Source organism: Hemicordylus capensis, chromosome 2, assembly GCF_027244095.1.
Source record: "Hemicordylus capensis ecotype Gifberg chromosome 2, rHemCap1.1.pri, whole genome shotgun sequence".
In the NCBI taxonomy this organism is placed as follows: Eukaryota; Metazoa; Chordata; class Lepidosauria; order Squamata; family Cordylidae; genus Hemicordylus; species Hemicordylus capensis.
The window spans coordinates 330,549,822-330,565,553 of NC_069658.1; the positions used below are offsets into that span (position 1 = coordinate 330,549,822).

General features: G+C 47.8%; 1 protein-coding gene across 6 annotated transcripts in view; it reads right to left on the reverse strand.

Annotated features, from left to right (window-relative positions):
- Positions 1-15,732, reverse strand: part of PDLIM7 (PDZ and LIM domain 7) — a 61,632-nt gene that overhangs the window by 2,542 nt on the left and 43,358 nt on the right. For 3 of the 6 annotated variants that reach the window (XM_053293907.1, XM_053293908.1, XM_053293910.1), the window contains 6 exons: positions 12,696-12,850; positions 11,787-11,823; positions 4,164-4,222; positions 3,534-3,774; positions 2,859-3,039; positions 786-906 (listed from right to left, as the gene is read on the reverse strand). In XM_053293907.1, the coding sequence (XP_053149882.1) occupies positions 786-906; positions 2,859-3,039; positions 3,534-3,774; positions 4,164-4,222; positions 11,787-11,823; positions 12,696-12,850 (794 nt within the window). Of the gene's footprint in view, positions 1-785; positions 907-2,858; positions 3,040-3,533; positions 3,775-4,163; positions 4,223-10,060; positions 11,451-11,786; positions 11,824-12,695; positions 12,851-14,190; positions 14,278-15,461; positions 15,479-15,732 lie in introns of those variants that run through there. The other 3 variants (XM_053293909.1, XM_053293911.1, XM_053293913.1) reach the window with 3 other exon arrangements.

Genomic DNA, 15,732 nt, shown 5'->3' on the forward strand with positions numbered 1-15,732 from the left:
GCTGCTATTCCCACCCTAGGTTCCCTCCTGCTCTACAATCTCTCTCCCTACCCCCATGTGTCTGCTTTTCTAAGCAGGCCCTTTTTGAACTAAGCAGCAGATGCTCTGGTACTGTTGGGGAGAAAGACCAAAGACTCTGTGAGGAGATGGCAGACAGCCCTTGCAGTCATGTCAACCAAGGCTGCACATTCTGCTAAGAATCTTGCATGCCCACCCCACCTATGATAAAAGGCAGCTGTTCATTCATCTGGGAGGATTCCAGATCATTTCACTGCATCAGATAATGAAGGGGTCGCTAGAGAAGCTTTGTGAAGTCTCTCTCCCCTATAAGCCTCCCAATGGAATATTCCAGAAAGAGGGCAGTGTGTCACCAAAGGGAGAAAACAGCAATTCCCAGCATGCTCGGCAACACACTATGTGATGCAGATACTACTTTATCATCTCCATAGCAACCTAGCAGAACTGGCACTGCCCAACAATCACCACCAAGAGGCAACTAAACCGGGGTCACAGGAGGATGCTATTATGAGGGTTTTGTTCCCCCAGCTCTCCCTTCTGCTTATGACAGGAAACAGAGATAGAACATTTTTTAATGTGTACATAGCACAGCCTCTCTCCCCCCACCCATACCAACATTCTTTAAAAGGCTGTTTTGGTGCTGGCTACCCCATTTACAGAATACTGCCCACATCATAGAACTGGAACAGTAAGTCAAGGCTTTAGACGGTCCTCTAAAAGGCTCTGAGCCTCATGATTCTAGGGGTACTACACATATTCCGCCTTACCTCTCTCACAGTAGGGCTGCCCTTCTTCCATATAGAAGGCGCGATTGCGGATGGGTGTTTTGCAGGCAGCGCAGATAAAGCACTGAACATGCCAAGTTGTCTTCAGAGCATGCATAATTTCCTAAAAACACCACAAGAACACAAAAGTCACTCCACTATAATCTATCTATCTATCTATCTATCTATCTTTTTATACAGCCCAAAACTTATGCCTCTGGGTGGTTTACAACAAAAACAGAAAAGTTAAAACAATAGTTAAAACAAAAACAAAGAAATTAAAACATTGGTTAAAATAAATGACAGCAAAAAGTTAAAACATTACAACAATTTAAAACCTTTACACAATATTTTAAAACAATGTTAAAACTATTAAAAATGTATTTAAATTAAAAGCCTGGGTGAACAAATGTGTCTTTAAAGATTTTTTAAAAATTGTTAGAGATGGGGAGGCTCTTATTGCAGCAGGGAGCATGTTCCAAAGCATCGGGGCAGCAACGGAGAAGGCCCATCCCAGAGTAGCCACCAGAGGAGCCGGTGGCAACTGCAGACGGACCTCTCCTGATTATCTCAATAGGCGGATGGGTTCATGACGAAGACGACGTTCTCTTAAATACCCAGAGCCCAAGCCGTTTAGGACTTTATAGATTATAACCAGCACTTTATATTTTGCCCGGAAACTTATCGGCAGCCAGTGTAGCTCTTTCAATACAGGAGTAATATGGTCTCTCCAAGATTACCCTGAGACCAACCTGGCTGCTGCATTCTGAACCAGCTGTAGTTTCCGGACTACATACAAAGGCAGCCCCACATAGAGCGCATTACAGTAATCCAGTCTGGAGGTTACCAGCATATATACCACTGTCCTGAGATCGTTTATCTCAAGCAACGGATGCAGCTGGCGTATCAGCCGAAGCTGATAAAAGGCACCTCTAGCTACCGTCTCAACCTGGGAGACCAGGGAGATGCTCGGATCTAGAAACACCCCCAGACTGTGCAACTGTTCCTTCTGGAGAAGTGTGACCCCATCCCGAACAGGCAGGTCAAACTCATCTTCAGAGTTTCGACCCCTGCACAATAAGTACCTCCGTCTTATCAGGATTCAGTCTCAGTTTGTTATCCCTCAACCAGCCCATCACCGCCTCCAGGCAGGCATTTAGGGAGGTTATGCCTTCTCCCAATGAGGCTGACATGGAGAAACAAATTTGGGTGTCGTCAGCATACTGATAGCACCCTGCAACAAATCTTCTGATGATCTCTCCCAGCAGTTTCATGCAGATGTTAAACAATATCGATGACAATACGGAGCCCTGAGAGACACCATACAAAAGTTCAGATTTAAAGGGGAGATTTAAAGAAGCGGCATGAGAGGTGCAGGCTGCACCAACCACTCTTGCCTCTTGTGCTGCTTCTTTAAATCTCCCTGTGCTTCAGTTAAGTGAGAAGCGTAGTTATTTAAATGTTATACCTCCCCGCACTTCTGAGCTGATGTATGGGGAGGTTTAAAGTTTAAATAACCACTCTTCCTGCCCAGGCTGCTCCATCCACTCTGGCCACGAGAGTGGATTATTATTTAGTTAAGGAACCTAACTCCATTTCTGGGGTTATGTCAAGCACTTCATTATCACAGTTTCCGCCAACATTATCCCCGCAATATTAGAAGGCTTCCAGCATTTCAATTCTTGGACTTTCCTAGCAGTATCTTCTATGCAAAATGCCTGGTCAATGACGGGCCTCATCTGCTCCTTTTAAATAAAATAAATAGCCGCTCACGCTGTTCATCATTATGCTACATCAGCCTCCTGGTGCAGACCCAAGTGAGGTGGTCCCCAGATCCAACAGTCACAAGGCTAGACCATAAGACCTGTCCTGCCCAGTTTCCTTGGGCAAGAGCTTTAAAGGTGCCAGTGCACAAGCCACCCCAGTGAATTGGAAAAGCAAGGAAGGTCTTTCTGGCTGCCACACAGAGGAGTGACCCAGTAACAATAAATGTTTCTTTCTAAGCTGGGAAAACACACTGCAACATGCTCAAGTAAGTGGCCTGCTGCCCGAAGGCTCTCTTTCAGTGGGACTCACCCCTGTGATCTTCTTCTTGCACTTGGCACAGTTGGGGGCATAGCGCATGTCGTAGCACTTGGGGCAGAAGATGGAGCCCTTCTCCTCAAAAAAGCCACCCTCATCTAACACCTTCCGGCACTGTGAGCAAGTGAATTCCTCAGGGTGGTAGTAGCGCCCCAGGGCCACCAGGTAACGCCCTCTGGTAGGAAGCAAAGAGCAAGCATTAGCCTTGAGCTGGTGATGAGGAAGGAGAGTCCCTTGTCTATGGGAGCCCAGGTAGAATCAGAACCATCTGAGAAGGACAGAATGCGAGGGGTGTTTTCCCCATGCAGAATGGCAAGATGACCACTCCACCTGCTGTAATGAGGCAAGTTGATCTTACGGCCACAGGCTGAGGACTGGCTTGAACATTGCTTGATCACTGCAATATCAAGTGATGACTTGTACGGCTGAATGAGCCACCCCAGGGATAACATCAAACAAGCAACTTTCACATCCCCTCGAACTCAAGGCTCACCAATGGAGTCAATTCACATATTTAGATACAAGTGCAGAGTAATTCAGTAAGGTGCACGCATGTGTGAACCAATTCAAAGAAGACATGACCCCAGGGAAACGGGAGTGGTTGGTGGGGGGGGGGGCAGCAGCAGAAAGATGGAGAGAGAGAGCCCTCAGCTCAGCTGCACTGCTCACCTGATGATCTTGCTACACTGGCAGCAGATGGGCGTTTTGTTGCCACTCTCGGGGGCTTGCTGTGCAGCCTGCACAATGGAGTTGCGGTTCTGCATAGGTGTCGGTGTGGCTGGCTGGCTGTGCTTGCTCAGCACTGTGCTGGTTTTATCTGGGGCGTATCGCTCAGCAAACGAAGGATCCACAGCCCAGGGGGGCCGACTGACAGGGCCCGAGATAGGTGCAGGCTTTGGAGCAGCAGAGCCTAGAACAGTTCCACAAGGAATCCAGTACTTTAATTTTACAGCAACTGTTATACTCTGAACCCTACACAGGGTGTATTTTGACTCTGTATCTAGGGTCCAAGCAACCCACTGGGGATACTCTCCACCCACGGTCTCTGGGGGACTGGCAATTGCCATCTCTCCTAAAGGAAACAGCTAGCCATGGCTCACTTACAAGTGTACATAAAAGTACATTAAAGTATGAACAAAATTCAAGGTTTGCCAATTGCTTCACAATGAGGGCAAACTAAACTTGGAATTAACTGCTCTAAATGGGCAGGTGAGGGAAAGCCTCAGGGTGCTGCCACCCTGCTCAGAAGCTGCCATTGCAAGCTGCCTTCAACCCCCCAGCACAGGACTCCCAGCTTACCATATCCAGGCTCCACTTTCAAGGTTGGCGCAGAAGACAGATCCGGGATGGAGACCTGGCTACAGAACAACCAATTAGTTCCATGAACCTAGGTCCTTTTCTCATACCCAAGCAGACATGGGCAGGCCTGCGTTGGGAAATACCAGACCCCAAAGACCTTCCCAGGCCTCAATAAATTTACAGCAGGAATGAAGCCTGGGGCAGGTATAACAGAGCATTGTTGGAGCTGGCTTGTGCAGCAAAAATATACCCATGCTCACTGTGTAGCAGTGACCTCCATTGGCTGGTGTGGCTATATAGGATAATCTGTATTAGGACTGGGGCCACCCAGCCCAGGTTAGAGCCCCTGTTTCTAAAGATGCAGGGACAAAACCAGGCTGAGAGAGAGAATACAAAGATACTCCCCATTTGCAGAGGGGACATTGATGTTCCCTTCTCCATAAACTCAGGAAGTGTCCAGCTTATCAAAGTCTTAATTAATGAGTACCCAGAATGTTGGGGGCAATATGCTAAATCATTGTAAACCGCTTAGAGAGCTCCGGCTATAAAGCAGTATATAAATGTAAGTGCTATTGCTATTGCTATAAAGGAGAAAAAGATCTGTATGTATTGCCCCCTCCAGACAATACATACAGAACAGAACTGTGGGAGTCCACTTAGGTTAGAGAAAAAGACCCGCCCTATTTGAATGAAGGAAGGAAGGGATTTATTATTACAGTCAAGAGACCAGCAATCAAAAAATAAAATGGAAAATAAAATTAAAGTAAAACAAAATTAAAAAAAAACAGGATTGGGTAATAGAATACCAAAACATATACATACAGAGGTCTCAGTTACAATTAATCAACTGTTCCCGTCTCAGTTTGCACGCTGCGGCACAGAATTTTGCTACCCCAGCTGTAATTGCTGTATACTGGTCTGCTAGGAGACAGGAAGTATAATACTCTTCTGATCGACCTGGCATGTTTTTTTAATAAGTGGTTCAATCCAGGCAATGTGAATGTCCCTATAATATAAACAGTATAAAAGCACATGCGAGATGGACTCGATATTGCCCGAACTGCATGGACATAGCTGGTTCCTGAGTAGTATTCTCTTAAATCTGCAGAAGTCAGGGCATTAAACCACACCAGCGAGAACACTCTCCCCTGGTTTAGAGTGATCAAATTTGTAAGGTATGCTGCTAGCTGAGAGTAGTATGAGAAGCCACCTGGAATGCTAGTAAGGTTAACAAGACTTAAATCAGATTGCTTCTCCATATCCGCCCTGAGTCATTTTGGAAGGACGGTATACAAATCAAATCAAATCAAAATCAATCAATAAAATATCCACAATACATTGTTTAATCATTTCTTTGGCGGTGCCATGTCCCAATAAAAGTAGATATTGTGGTGAGAGGCCATATCTGTCCAATTTATCATGAAGGCTCTTACACCAATTAGAATGGAACTCATCTTTCAATACCAAGGTAACCAGTAATTAAAGGTAACCCCTGGGCTTTGACTCTGGTTAGACCCACCTCTAAGTGTAGGATGGCATTTGAAACATCTAGGCACCTAGAATATGGCACGAAGGAATCTAGACTGAACAACTTCTATGGGTTTGAAGGTGGATCAGATCTGGACCCCGTATAGCATTTGTGCCAATGTTTTGGCCTGGTATACCTTGACAGCTGCTGGGATAAAATAGCCCCCTCTAGTATTGTTTTAACTGTAAATTGTTTAATAGTGGCCCGAGGGGGAAGGAGCGGCCATGGCGGTGGCAGTAAAGAGGAAGGGCCCGGTCAACCACTGCTGCTGCTCCTGTGGGGAGGAGCAGGAGTGGGGCTCGGCTGAGGGTGGGGAGGGCTGCAGCTTGGCCAATAGGTGCCAGCAATGCTGCAGACATGACCAAGAGAGGTGAGGGGAATGGAGTAAAGGATGGAGGAGTGACCAAGGGGGTGAGGGGGATGGAAGCAATGGGATGGAGGAAAAGAAGCAGGAGTGTGGCTCAGTTGAGGGTGGAGAGATCTTTGAGATGAGTGGAGGCTGTGGCAGGGGGTGGGGAGAGCAATCAGGTACTAGCATGCAGATGCTCTGCGCAGGTTAAGCTAGTTATTTATTATATTTGTACACCGTCCCAAACCTACATCTCTGGGCAGTTCACAACAATATAAAAACAAATTAAAACATTAACACAGTTTAAGCCACAAGCCTAGTTAAAAGCTTGGGTGAACAAATGTGTCTTCAAAGACTTTTTAAAAACTGCTAGAGATGGGGAGGCTCTTATTTCAGTAGGGAGTGCATTCCAAAGTATCGGGGACGGCAACAGAAAAGGCCCATCCCTGAGTAGCCACCAGACGAGCTGGTGGCAACCACAGACACACTTCTCCAGATGATACTGTCAGGATCTGAACCAGAGACAGATAATACAAGTAGTTCTGATAATAACTAATCTGCCTCCTTTCCTTTCACTATCTCTACATTTTTGCACCAAATTTGGCCCAAATCAGTTAGGCAGTCCACAAGTTAGCCCACTTGTGCCTCAAATGTTCACGTCTGCCATCCTGAAAGGGGTGATGACATCACAAACTACATCCTTGAGCTATCCCTATGTATCCCTACAGCTGTAGCAAATTTGGTTCAAATCAGTTAGGCGGTTCACAAGTCTAGCCCAGTTACGCCTCAAATGTTCATGCATCCACCACTTGAATGGGGTGGATGACATCATCACAAACTACACCATTGAGGTGTTCCTACAATTGTATCAAATTTGGTTCATATTGTTCCAAGCCTTGTGAAGTTGATAGGGGGACAGACGGACGGACACACGTTGGGTGATCTCATAAGTTTACTCTCCTTAAGGAAAGCAGACCAATAATCAGAGTAGTTTTGGGGGCTAGGGGAAGAAATGTTGGGGGGGTTGCACTGTTGGAAGCAATCCTAGTGGCTTCAGCAAGTGATTGCTTAGGGACAGTTCCCAGTTCATGTCACCAGACAGAGCACTGATACAAATGCAGGCACTGAGAGAACATTAGTGTGAAGGAGAAATACACCCTCCAAGGTCTTTCTACCCTGGCTAGGAGGATAGCCCTGGATAAGATGCTTAGTAGGGTAACATGTGCTATGAAAGATAAGCATGGCATGGGGTGTTTACAGATGCTCCACATTGAAGGCACTTGAGGCCAGGTAGGGTCTAGCCACACATCTGCTTTTTAGACAGACAGAATGTAGCACTGTCAGTCAATAGCTATTAAACATGATTGCAAAGCTTCTCATCTATGGCACTGACTTGCACAAGACAGCATATTACAAAACCTTATGCCCCTGCCAAACCACAAATTCCACCACCTACTCCAATGGAACTACAGTGCACAGTCCTGCATCTGTTTCAGAGTCAGCTCTAGGCCATCTCTAGCCCCATGAAGCATCCCTGCCAGAGCAAAAACCCTGTCCAGACTTTGCTCAGAAGTCTCCAAAAGGAGGACACTCCACAAGTTCTCTAGACATTCTGTAGTGATGCTGACGAGTATTCTTAAAACATCCCATTTCCCTTAAGCTTTACCCAAGGTTGCCATCCTATCCTATAACATTGTGTTGCTCTTCTCTTCTAAAGCTCCCCTTTTCTGTAACACCTTTAAAGTATTTTGCTGTTCTGGGGCAGAGATGCAGAAAAATATATCCCACTATCTACACTAGGCATGCTTAAGTTGCCTCACACAGGACTTTGGCAAATGGAATCTCAACTAGGTCATATGGCACCTCATCCCCAAAGCTATCTAGTTCAGTGCAACAGGGCCAGATCACTTTTTCTCCCACGGCTGTGTGCATTTCAACTGAAAACACTACCTGGCCTGTCCCACCACTCATTACACAGGAGAAATGTGAGATTAAATAGGAATATGTGGGTTCAGGGATACCACACCAAAGCCATGGGGCCCATGTCAGGGAAAGGGGGCTGATTTGAACAGTAGAGGAAATAGCAGCTCAGCCTTGAAGGCACTAGACCAGTGGTTCCCAACCCGGGTGGTCTCCAAATGTTGCTGAACTACAACTCCCATCATCCCTGGCCACAATAAATGGTAGCTGGGGCTGATGGGAGTTGTAGTTCAGCAACATCTGGAGGTCCCCAGGTTGAGAACCACTGCACTAGACAACCTGCATCTTTCCAGCTAATAATTCAGGAGAAAGGGAGCATGAGGCAACCAGCACCAGGATTTGCAAGTACTTCACCAGACTGGTGGGGAGCAAAGGCCTGCTCACAAACGGAAAGGTCGGGGTGGAATACAAAGGCCTGCTCACAAACGGAAAGGTCGGGGTGGAATACAGAACAGGCATGGTGAGCTGCTGATAAGAGCCAGAATTTCCCAAGACGTTTCTAGATCAAGGCTGAAGATAAGACAACCGGTGGATGGGAGGGTGGCTGCTCATCAACATCACCCGGAGACCTTAGACAATCAGTTGTACTGGGTGGAAGGAAGATTCCAGCAGCCACTGGAAGGCATACTGCTCTCACCCCACAAACACAACTGCACAGTGCAATTTTTCCTGATCCGTACTATTCAGATTGCAGGTGATGGAGCAAACATTTCAATGCGGTCCCATGTTTCATCTGTCATATCAGCGAAAAGGTTAAGCTAGAAGCACTCTCTCTGCATTCATTTTCTATTCCCCTGCCAACTGAGCAAAGAGGCACCTTTTTAAAGTGGTGATTCTCTTTATTTAGAAGGGAGAGAGCAACTGGCCCTATCCAACTCGAGCACAACATCTCTCCAGTGGCTGTTGCTGGTGTCTATCTTATGTTTCTTTTTAGATTGTAAGCTCTTTGGGGACAGGGAACCATCTTACTTATATCTATATAAACCACTTTGGGGACTTTTGTTGAAAAACGGTATATACATTTCCGTTGTATTTGTATTGTCTAACTTATGTTTCTTTTTAGATTGTGAGCCCTTTGAGGACAGGGATCCATCTTTATTTATTTTTATTTCTCTATGTAAACTCCTTTGGGAACTTTTGTTGATAAGCAGTATATAAATATTCGTAGTAATAGTATATTGCAGGGAGGTTTTTCCATGAGGAAATATTCAAAGATGTGACACCACACACACACACACACACACACACACACACACACACACACACACTTGCAGTCAGAAACAGCAGAAGTTCAGTAAGAACTGCCCATTGCAATTCTCCCAGTTAGACATTAAAAGGGTGGCTATACAGAGTTAAAGAAGCCATGGGTTTGTTGCAGACTCAGACATGTGTAAATAAATATTCTGCTGGGCATGCTGCCTCTCACCCAAGGACTTTGCCCATGATGCAGTCAGTACAGGAAACATTCCATGACCACATACAGGGCAAAATCCCAATAGGCTCACACAGCACTGTAAGATATTCCCCCTCAGGGGATGGAGCCGCTCTGGGAAGAGCAGAAGGGTTTCAAGTTCCCTGCCAGGCATCTCCAAGACAGGGCTGAGAGAGATTCCTGCCTGCAACCTTGGAGAAGCCGCTGCCAGTTTGAGTAGACAATACTGAGCTAGATAGACCAATGGTCTGACTCAGTATATGGCAACTTCCTATGTACCACCATCCTATGACTTGACAACTACCATATGTTGAGAACCTGCAGTTGAGAGTTCCCAGATCCCCTATATCTGTCCCTAGGAATTGCACAGAAGAGAATTCAGGACTGCTTATAGGTCTTGCTCCCCAAAAGAGCCCAAGATGTCATAACAGCACATGTAGGTGGGCAAAGTATTGGCTCTAGCCTGCTGCCTCCTAAAGGACCCTACAAGTGACAGAAGTTCTCCAGTTGGACAGGAGCCTCATTCTGCCCCCCTCTCCATGCCCAGGCCAGCTCAGCATCCAGCTTCCCCACTTCAGTCATCTAGGCAACAAATAGACGCAAGCCAGTTATGAGAATAGGAACCATTTATTTTACTACAAAATAGAAGGTAGTGAACAGTCTCCAATCCATCCAGACTGCAAACTCTTGGCTGGGCATTTGGTTTCAGGCAGCTCGGGGGTGGGTGGATTACAGCACTGTACTGATAGCAGCTCAATGTTTGTGTCATGTCTGTAGTCAAAACAATGATATAAGCCTGTAGTCTAGAGAAAAGGGCATGTGAAATTCCCTGCGCTGGTCAACAGGACATACTAGGCATGGAAAAGAGCGTGTCACCCAAATCAGGTAGTTGTCTATAAAACTGAGGCATACTGGTGTCATTCAAATGAAAGGACATCAAATGCAACAAGGAGGAGGAGGCTCTGCTCTTCTTGGGGCGGGTAGACAATTGCACTATCAAATATTTAACATTACAGGCAATAAGGAATGCCATGAGAACTTGCAGAACTATCACCCCTCTAAAAGAGGAATGTGCTCTCTTTTCTGGAGGGGGTTACAAACAAACTACTCATGGCTACTGAAACAAAGAAAAAAAGGGGACAGATCATGGAGAGGTAGAAGGAAAGATCATTTGCATTAACAAGTCACTTGCAAAGAGAAGGATAGGAGTGGCAGGAGAGGAACTTTATTCATTTCAGTTCTTTTTCCTGGTGAGAAACCATCTCGGGTTGTGGGGAAAAGTGTGCCACCACCAATTCCAAGGAAAGTATATCCAAAGAAACCTGTACAACCCAAAGAGGGTTAAAAAGTTACACATGTGGCTTCCTTTTTCCAGAAATGCTCAATTGGGAAGGAAGATTTTGGCAGCTCATAACCCACCAATCAAGAGAAGGCCAGCAAGCCTCTTGCCTGTGCAATGCAACCTTGCACTGGTAAAGTTTCCCTAATCATACATGAAGCAAAGGTCTCCACAGCCATGTCACAGCCAGCTTTTCTTTATTCAGGTGACAGAATTGTAGAGATAGCTTCCCATTTGCCAGAACATCTTTGAAGGTGGGAAGGCCAACTCTCCCATCAAGGGCAAGGTTGGAGCATGTAGCCTCTTCCCATGCATGGCTGGAGGTGTTGCATGAAGCTCATAGAGAGAGGCCGTTAAAAGCAGAAGCCTCCTATTTCCACACGCCTCTCAAGTCATTCCCCAACAGAGATCAATCACTACATTTCAGGAGCTGTGGTGGATTTCTAGTTTTATGTTTCATTCAACAGCTAGGAGACAGACAGAAGCGTGCCCTCCCCACAACATCTGCACGTAACAGAGAGGAGTGGCGTCAGAAGAGCAAGACAAGGCCATCCTGTCCTGCTTAGGACAGCACATTCAGAGAGGTAGCCGATCGCTGGTGGTGCCAGTCACGCAGGCGAGTGTAACGGGGACTCTGAAGTTCCGAGACAAACTTTTCTCTAAAGAAATGAAAGGACAGGAGGGACAGACAGGTAGAAGGAGAAGAAAAGGTTTGAGCATGTGGAAAACACACAAGAATGCACTTCATGCCTTGCCCAAGAAAACTAAAGCTAGGGAGAATGTTTTCACACGTCCATCCATATCCCCACCTCTGCAGGAAGCCACAGGAGAGTGGCCCTGATAAGGGACAAGGCCATCCACAACAGCTGAGAATCAGATCTGCTAAATCGGCAGCTCATTTCAACTGTCAGCCCTAGCACTTGTAGGGAGAAAAAGGCCACAGCTTGCTCTGGCAAACACTTACACTTTCCTAGTCCTAAACAGACTTTTCTTACCTGGCTTTCCTAATATGATCCTCATCTGGGTCTTGCACTGGCAGCAGCAGAGAGAAGGGAGAGGGAGAGAGAGAGAAAGAATTTCACAGTCTGAGCCAGCCAAGCTGTTTTAGGTTTCTAAGCAGAGAAAGAAACCCTAGGCAAAAAAATAAGAACATTCCCTGGAGGACACAGAGCCTGAGTCTCAGCAATGACTAGAGGGAGGCAGAATGAGGTGCTTGCAGAGCGGTTTGCAGCACAGACAGACTGAATGAGGCCAACGGAGCATCACAGAGAAAGTGAGCTCCTGGCTCTGGCTGCAGGGCAATCCGACTGTAGAGGCCTCACAAGCTGGCCAACACTAATTGACTAGAGAATGCTGAATATGAAGGATGTGCACAAACCAGTTCAAAGGCCCTGTTACGGACCTCCAAACCGGTTCCAAGGACTGGCGGTTCAGCCGGTTCGATGGCGGGGAGAGGGTTACCTTTAAGGAGCAGGGATGGTGCTCTTGCCCCACCACACTCTCCCCCCGCCGGCGCTGTGTTTAAAAACGGTCCCACGGGGCAACAGCATACCTCCTTGCCAGCCTGGGGCATGACGGACTGGTCTGGTGTGCACCAGGGCGGCAAAGAGGTACACTGCCGCCCCGCGAGGGAAATGCAGCCGGGAGTGGGGGGAAAGCACCCTCCCTGCTCCATAAAAGGTCACACACACACACACACACGCCGAACCCACCGCCTCCGGTTCCATGCACATCCCTACTGAATGCTGGTGGGAAAGGAGAAGTGCTGGTCCTACCACAACACCTCCCTGAAACTTCTGGAACTGAATGCTAGTTGTCTCCTGCTCCTTCCACTTCTAAAGCCAGCCACTGACTGGGCTAGTGGAGGTCAGGTGCCCAAAGTGGTCCCAAGAGGCGGCACTTACTGAATTCTGTGCCTGTGAGATGGGCCAGGATACGGAAAGAACGGGACTGAGTGGTGCCAGTCCGTGGTCGCCAGTCCTCTGTGTCCTCAATAAGTCTCTTTTTGCTGGAGTCGTTGGGGAGGAAGGCCGGCAGGCTCACCAGCCGCAGCGAGTGCCTACAAACAGACAAGGGCACTCAGCCAGGGCTGCACTAGAATGGGCAGCTGCCAGGCATGCACGGCGCACACACACACTGCACCAAGCCAAAAAACCCCAAAAACCACACAAACACACCAAACCCAATACAGAGCACTCACAGCGAGCCACATTCAGGAGATGGCCAGCATAATGGTGACGGTTGGAACAAATAGCTACAATTTAGAAACCTGCCCTGCAGAAGTTGTGAAGAGACTCTGAAGTCTCCCCATCACTCTCTTGCATCCACTGATTCATTGCATCTAGTCAGAGGCTCATTCTGCAAACAGAGAATTCACATGCACCAGGGGGTGGGGTGGGATGGAGCTGTCCAGACAGCTGAACATAAAATGCAAACATTGATAAATCACCTATTTGGCATGCATTAGAGGTCCAAGAGTCAATCCCTTGCATTCTGAGTAGCAGGGCGAGGAAAGACCTCTGCCGTAGGTCTTGGTGAGTCACCTCAAGAGTAAGAATGCAACTACCCTGCTGAAGCAGACCAAAAAAGTGCCTTCTGTTTCCAATGGCAGCCAGCTAGATGTCTCTGGAAAGCTCAAAAGGGAGTGGATGAAGCAACAGCTACTGCCTGTTTGTCCCCAGCATCTGCTACTCAAAAATATCCTCCCTCTGAACTTGGAAGATCCATTTAATTATCATGGTTACATAAGAACAGCCCTGCTGGATCAGGCCCAAGGCCTATCTAGTCCAGCATCCTGGTTCACACAGTAGCCCACCAGATGCCTCTGGGGAGCCCACAGGCAAGAGGTGAGGGCACAACCTCTCTCCTGCTGTTGCTCCCCTGCAACTGGTATTGAGAGGCATCCTGCCTCTGAGGCTGGAGGTGGCCCACAGCCACCAGACTAGCAGCCACTGATAGACTTGTTCTCCATGAATTTGTCTAAGCCCCCTTTAAAGCTGGCCAAGCTGAAGGCCATCACCACATCCCATGTTTAATGATCACTGACAGACCTGTTCTAGAATAGAGAATACCAGAAATGGTCAGACCAATGGTCTGACTGTAGGAGGCAACTTTGTAGGTCCTTGTGTTTTTAAAGAGCTCTGTGGCTCTTAAAAATCAGTTTCTCAGTACTGCTCTAATGACATCCTCTCAAAACGGGAATTGTGATGCACTTACAAGTTTGAATACTAGCTCTGGGAGCCCTACTGCCTGCTCCCTGCAGCTTCCAAGGCTGTTCAGCAACCTCATGGAAGGGAACGCACACTATACAGTACAGTGCAGCAGCAGCAGCAGAGCATGCAAGAGAAACAGCAATATTTTTCGGATGCTGCTACCCTCCTCCCCGCTCCCGAGTCTTACTTGTCATCCTCCAGGTAGTAATCGCCATAATCGGGTATGGGATTGCTTTGGGGTGGAGCCTTCACCTCAGGAGGGGGAGCACTAACCCTGAGGCCAGGAATAGCACAAGAGAAAGGAAATCACAGGTCAAAAATGCCATCTCCCCCCCCCACCGCCCCACAGACTTCACCGTACAGTAGGGATGATAATCCCCTGGAGGCCCCAACCACTGGACTATGCAACATAGGAGAGAAATGACATGCTCCCTGCCCATTTAGCATCACTTCCTCTCTCTTCTCTGGGTCAGAAATTCACTATTTGAGGTGGTAGCCTCTGAAGAGCCACAGTCTTCACCCTCAAGGCAGCACCACAATCAATTTGGCTCCCCTTACATGAACAGGCTGTTTCACTTCAGGCTAGACCCCAGGAAAGCTACAGACACTGCCACTCCGATGTGCTCCTGGACACTCTAGCAGAAAGCTGGGGGCACTGAGAGAGTGCTGGGATGTATGTGGGGAGAGGCCTGGGTTTTGAGCAGAATGGGCAATTAAGGGTGGGAGTTGGGGTGCAGGGGTGGGGCGGGGCGCACCAGGAATATGCCCTGTTGCCCTAAGGGCAGTCTGAGCCTACTTCTCACAACCAATCGGAAGGAGAGGAGGTGGGGCTCTCTGGACAGGGAGAGGGGAGCCGGGCAGCTGGCACGGGGAGAGCCCAGCGAGCGCAGCAGGGTGCACCAGGCGAGGGTGCACCGGGAAAATGCCCTGCTGCTCGGTGGGCCAGTCTGAGCCAGGCAGAACCTAGTCAAGGCGTGACGAGTACATTTACCCTGTTTATCATGGGCAATGAGACCTCCACAGCCTACCCTGGGTCTTGAAGTTGTTTGGTCTCTCCTTTCATGGGTGTCTGCAGGCCAGCAATCCAATAGCCCCCTCCCTGGGTGTATGCCCCATTGAATTCAATTGGATCTGGCTCAAACGGGGGGCAGGGAGCTGCCCCCTCTTGGCATCTCCCCCCGCCCCATGCCCCCTTCCCCTCCTCTTACACACTGGGCCAAATATACACACTTCAAGCCATACAGGATTTGTTTCAGGAAAAAACATTCGCCGCCACCCTCACAACCACACACTACCCCGGTCTGCTCAGAAAGGAGTAGGGAAATTAGTGGAGCTAGAAATATGACAGGAAATGGGGTGTAAAAGGGAACTAGATTTAGGTCACACGAGTGAGGTCATATCAAAATAAGGTAATAGGTCATATAGATAAGTTACAGAAGAGGCAAAAAGCTTACTGACTTGTCTGGGTTCTTCACCTGCAAGAGGGGGTGGGAGGAAAGAGAAAAAGACAGACAGGAAAGACAAAGAAAGGTTATTGCTTCTAGACAATGACAAAAATGCTTCCATATCCTATTGTGGGGAGCAGGGGATCACTGCACAATGAGATGTTCTCACCATAAGTACCAGGATATTTTAAGTGTCTGACCCAGCAAGAGAGTTTTCCAGACATGCCCAGTAAAGCTTCAGTGGGCCTCTGTACAGGAAGGAGAGAACCCCTTTCCTAAACAAA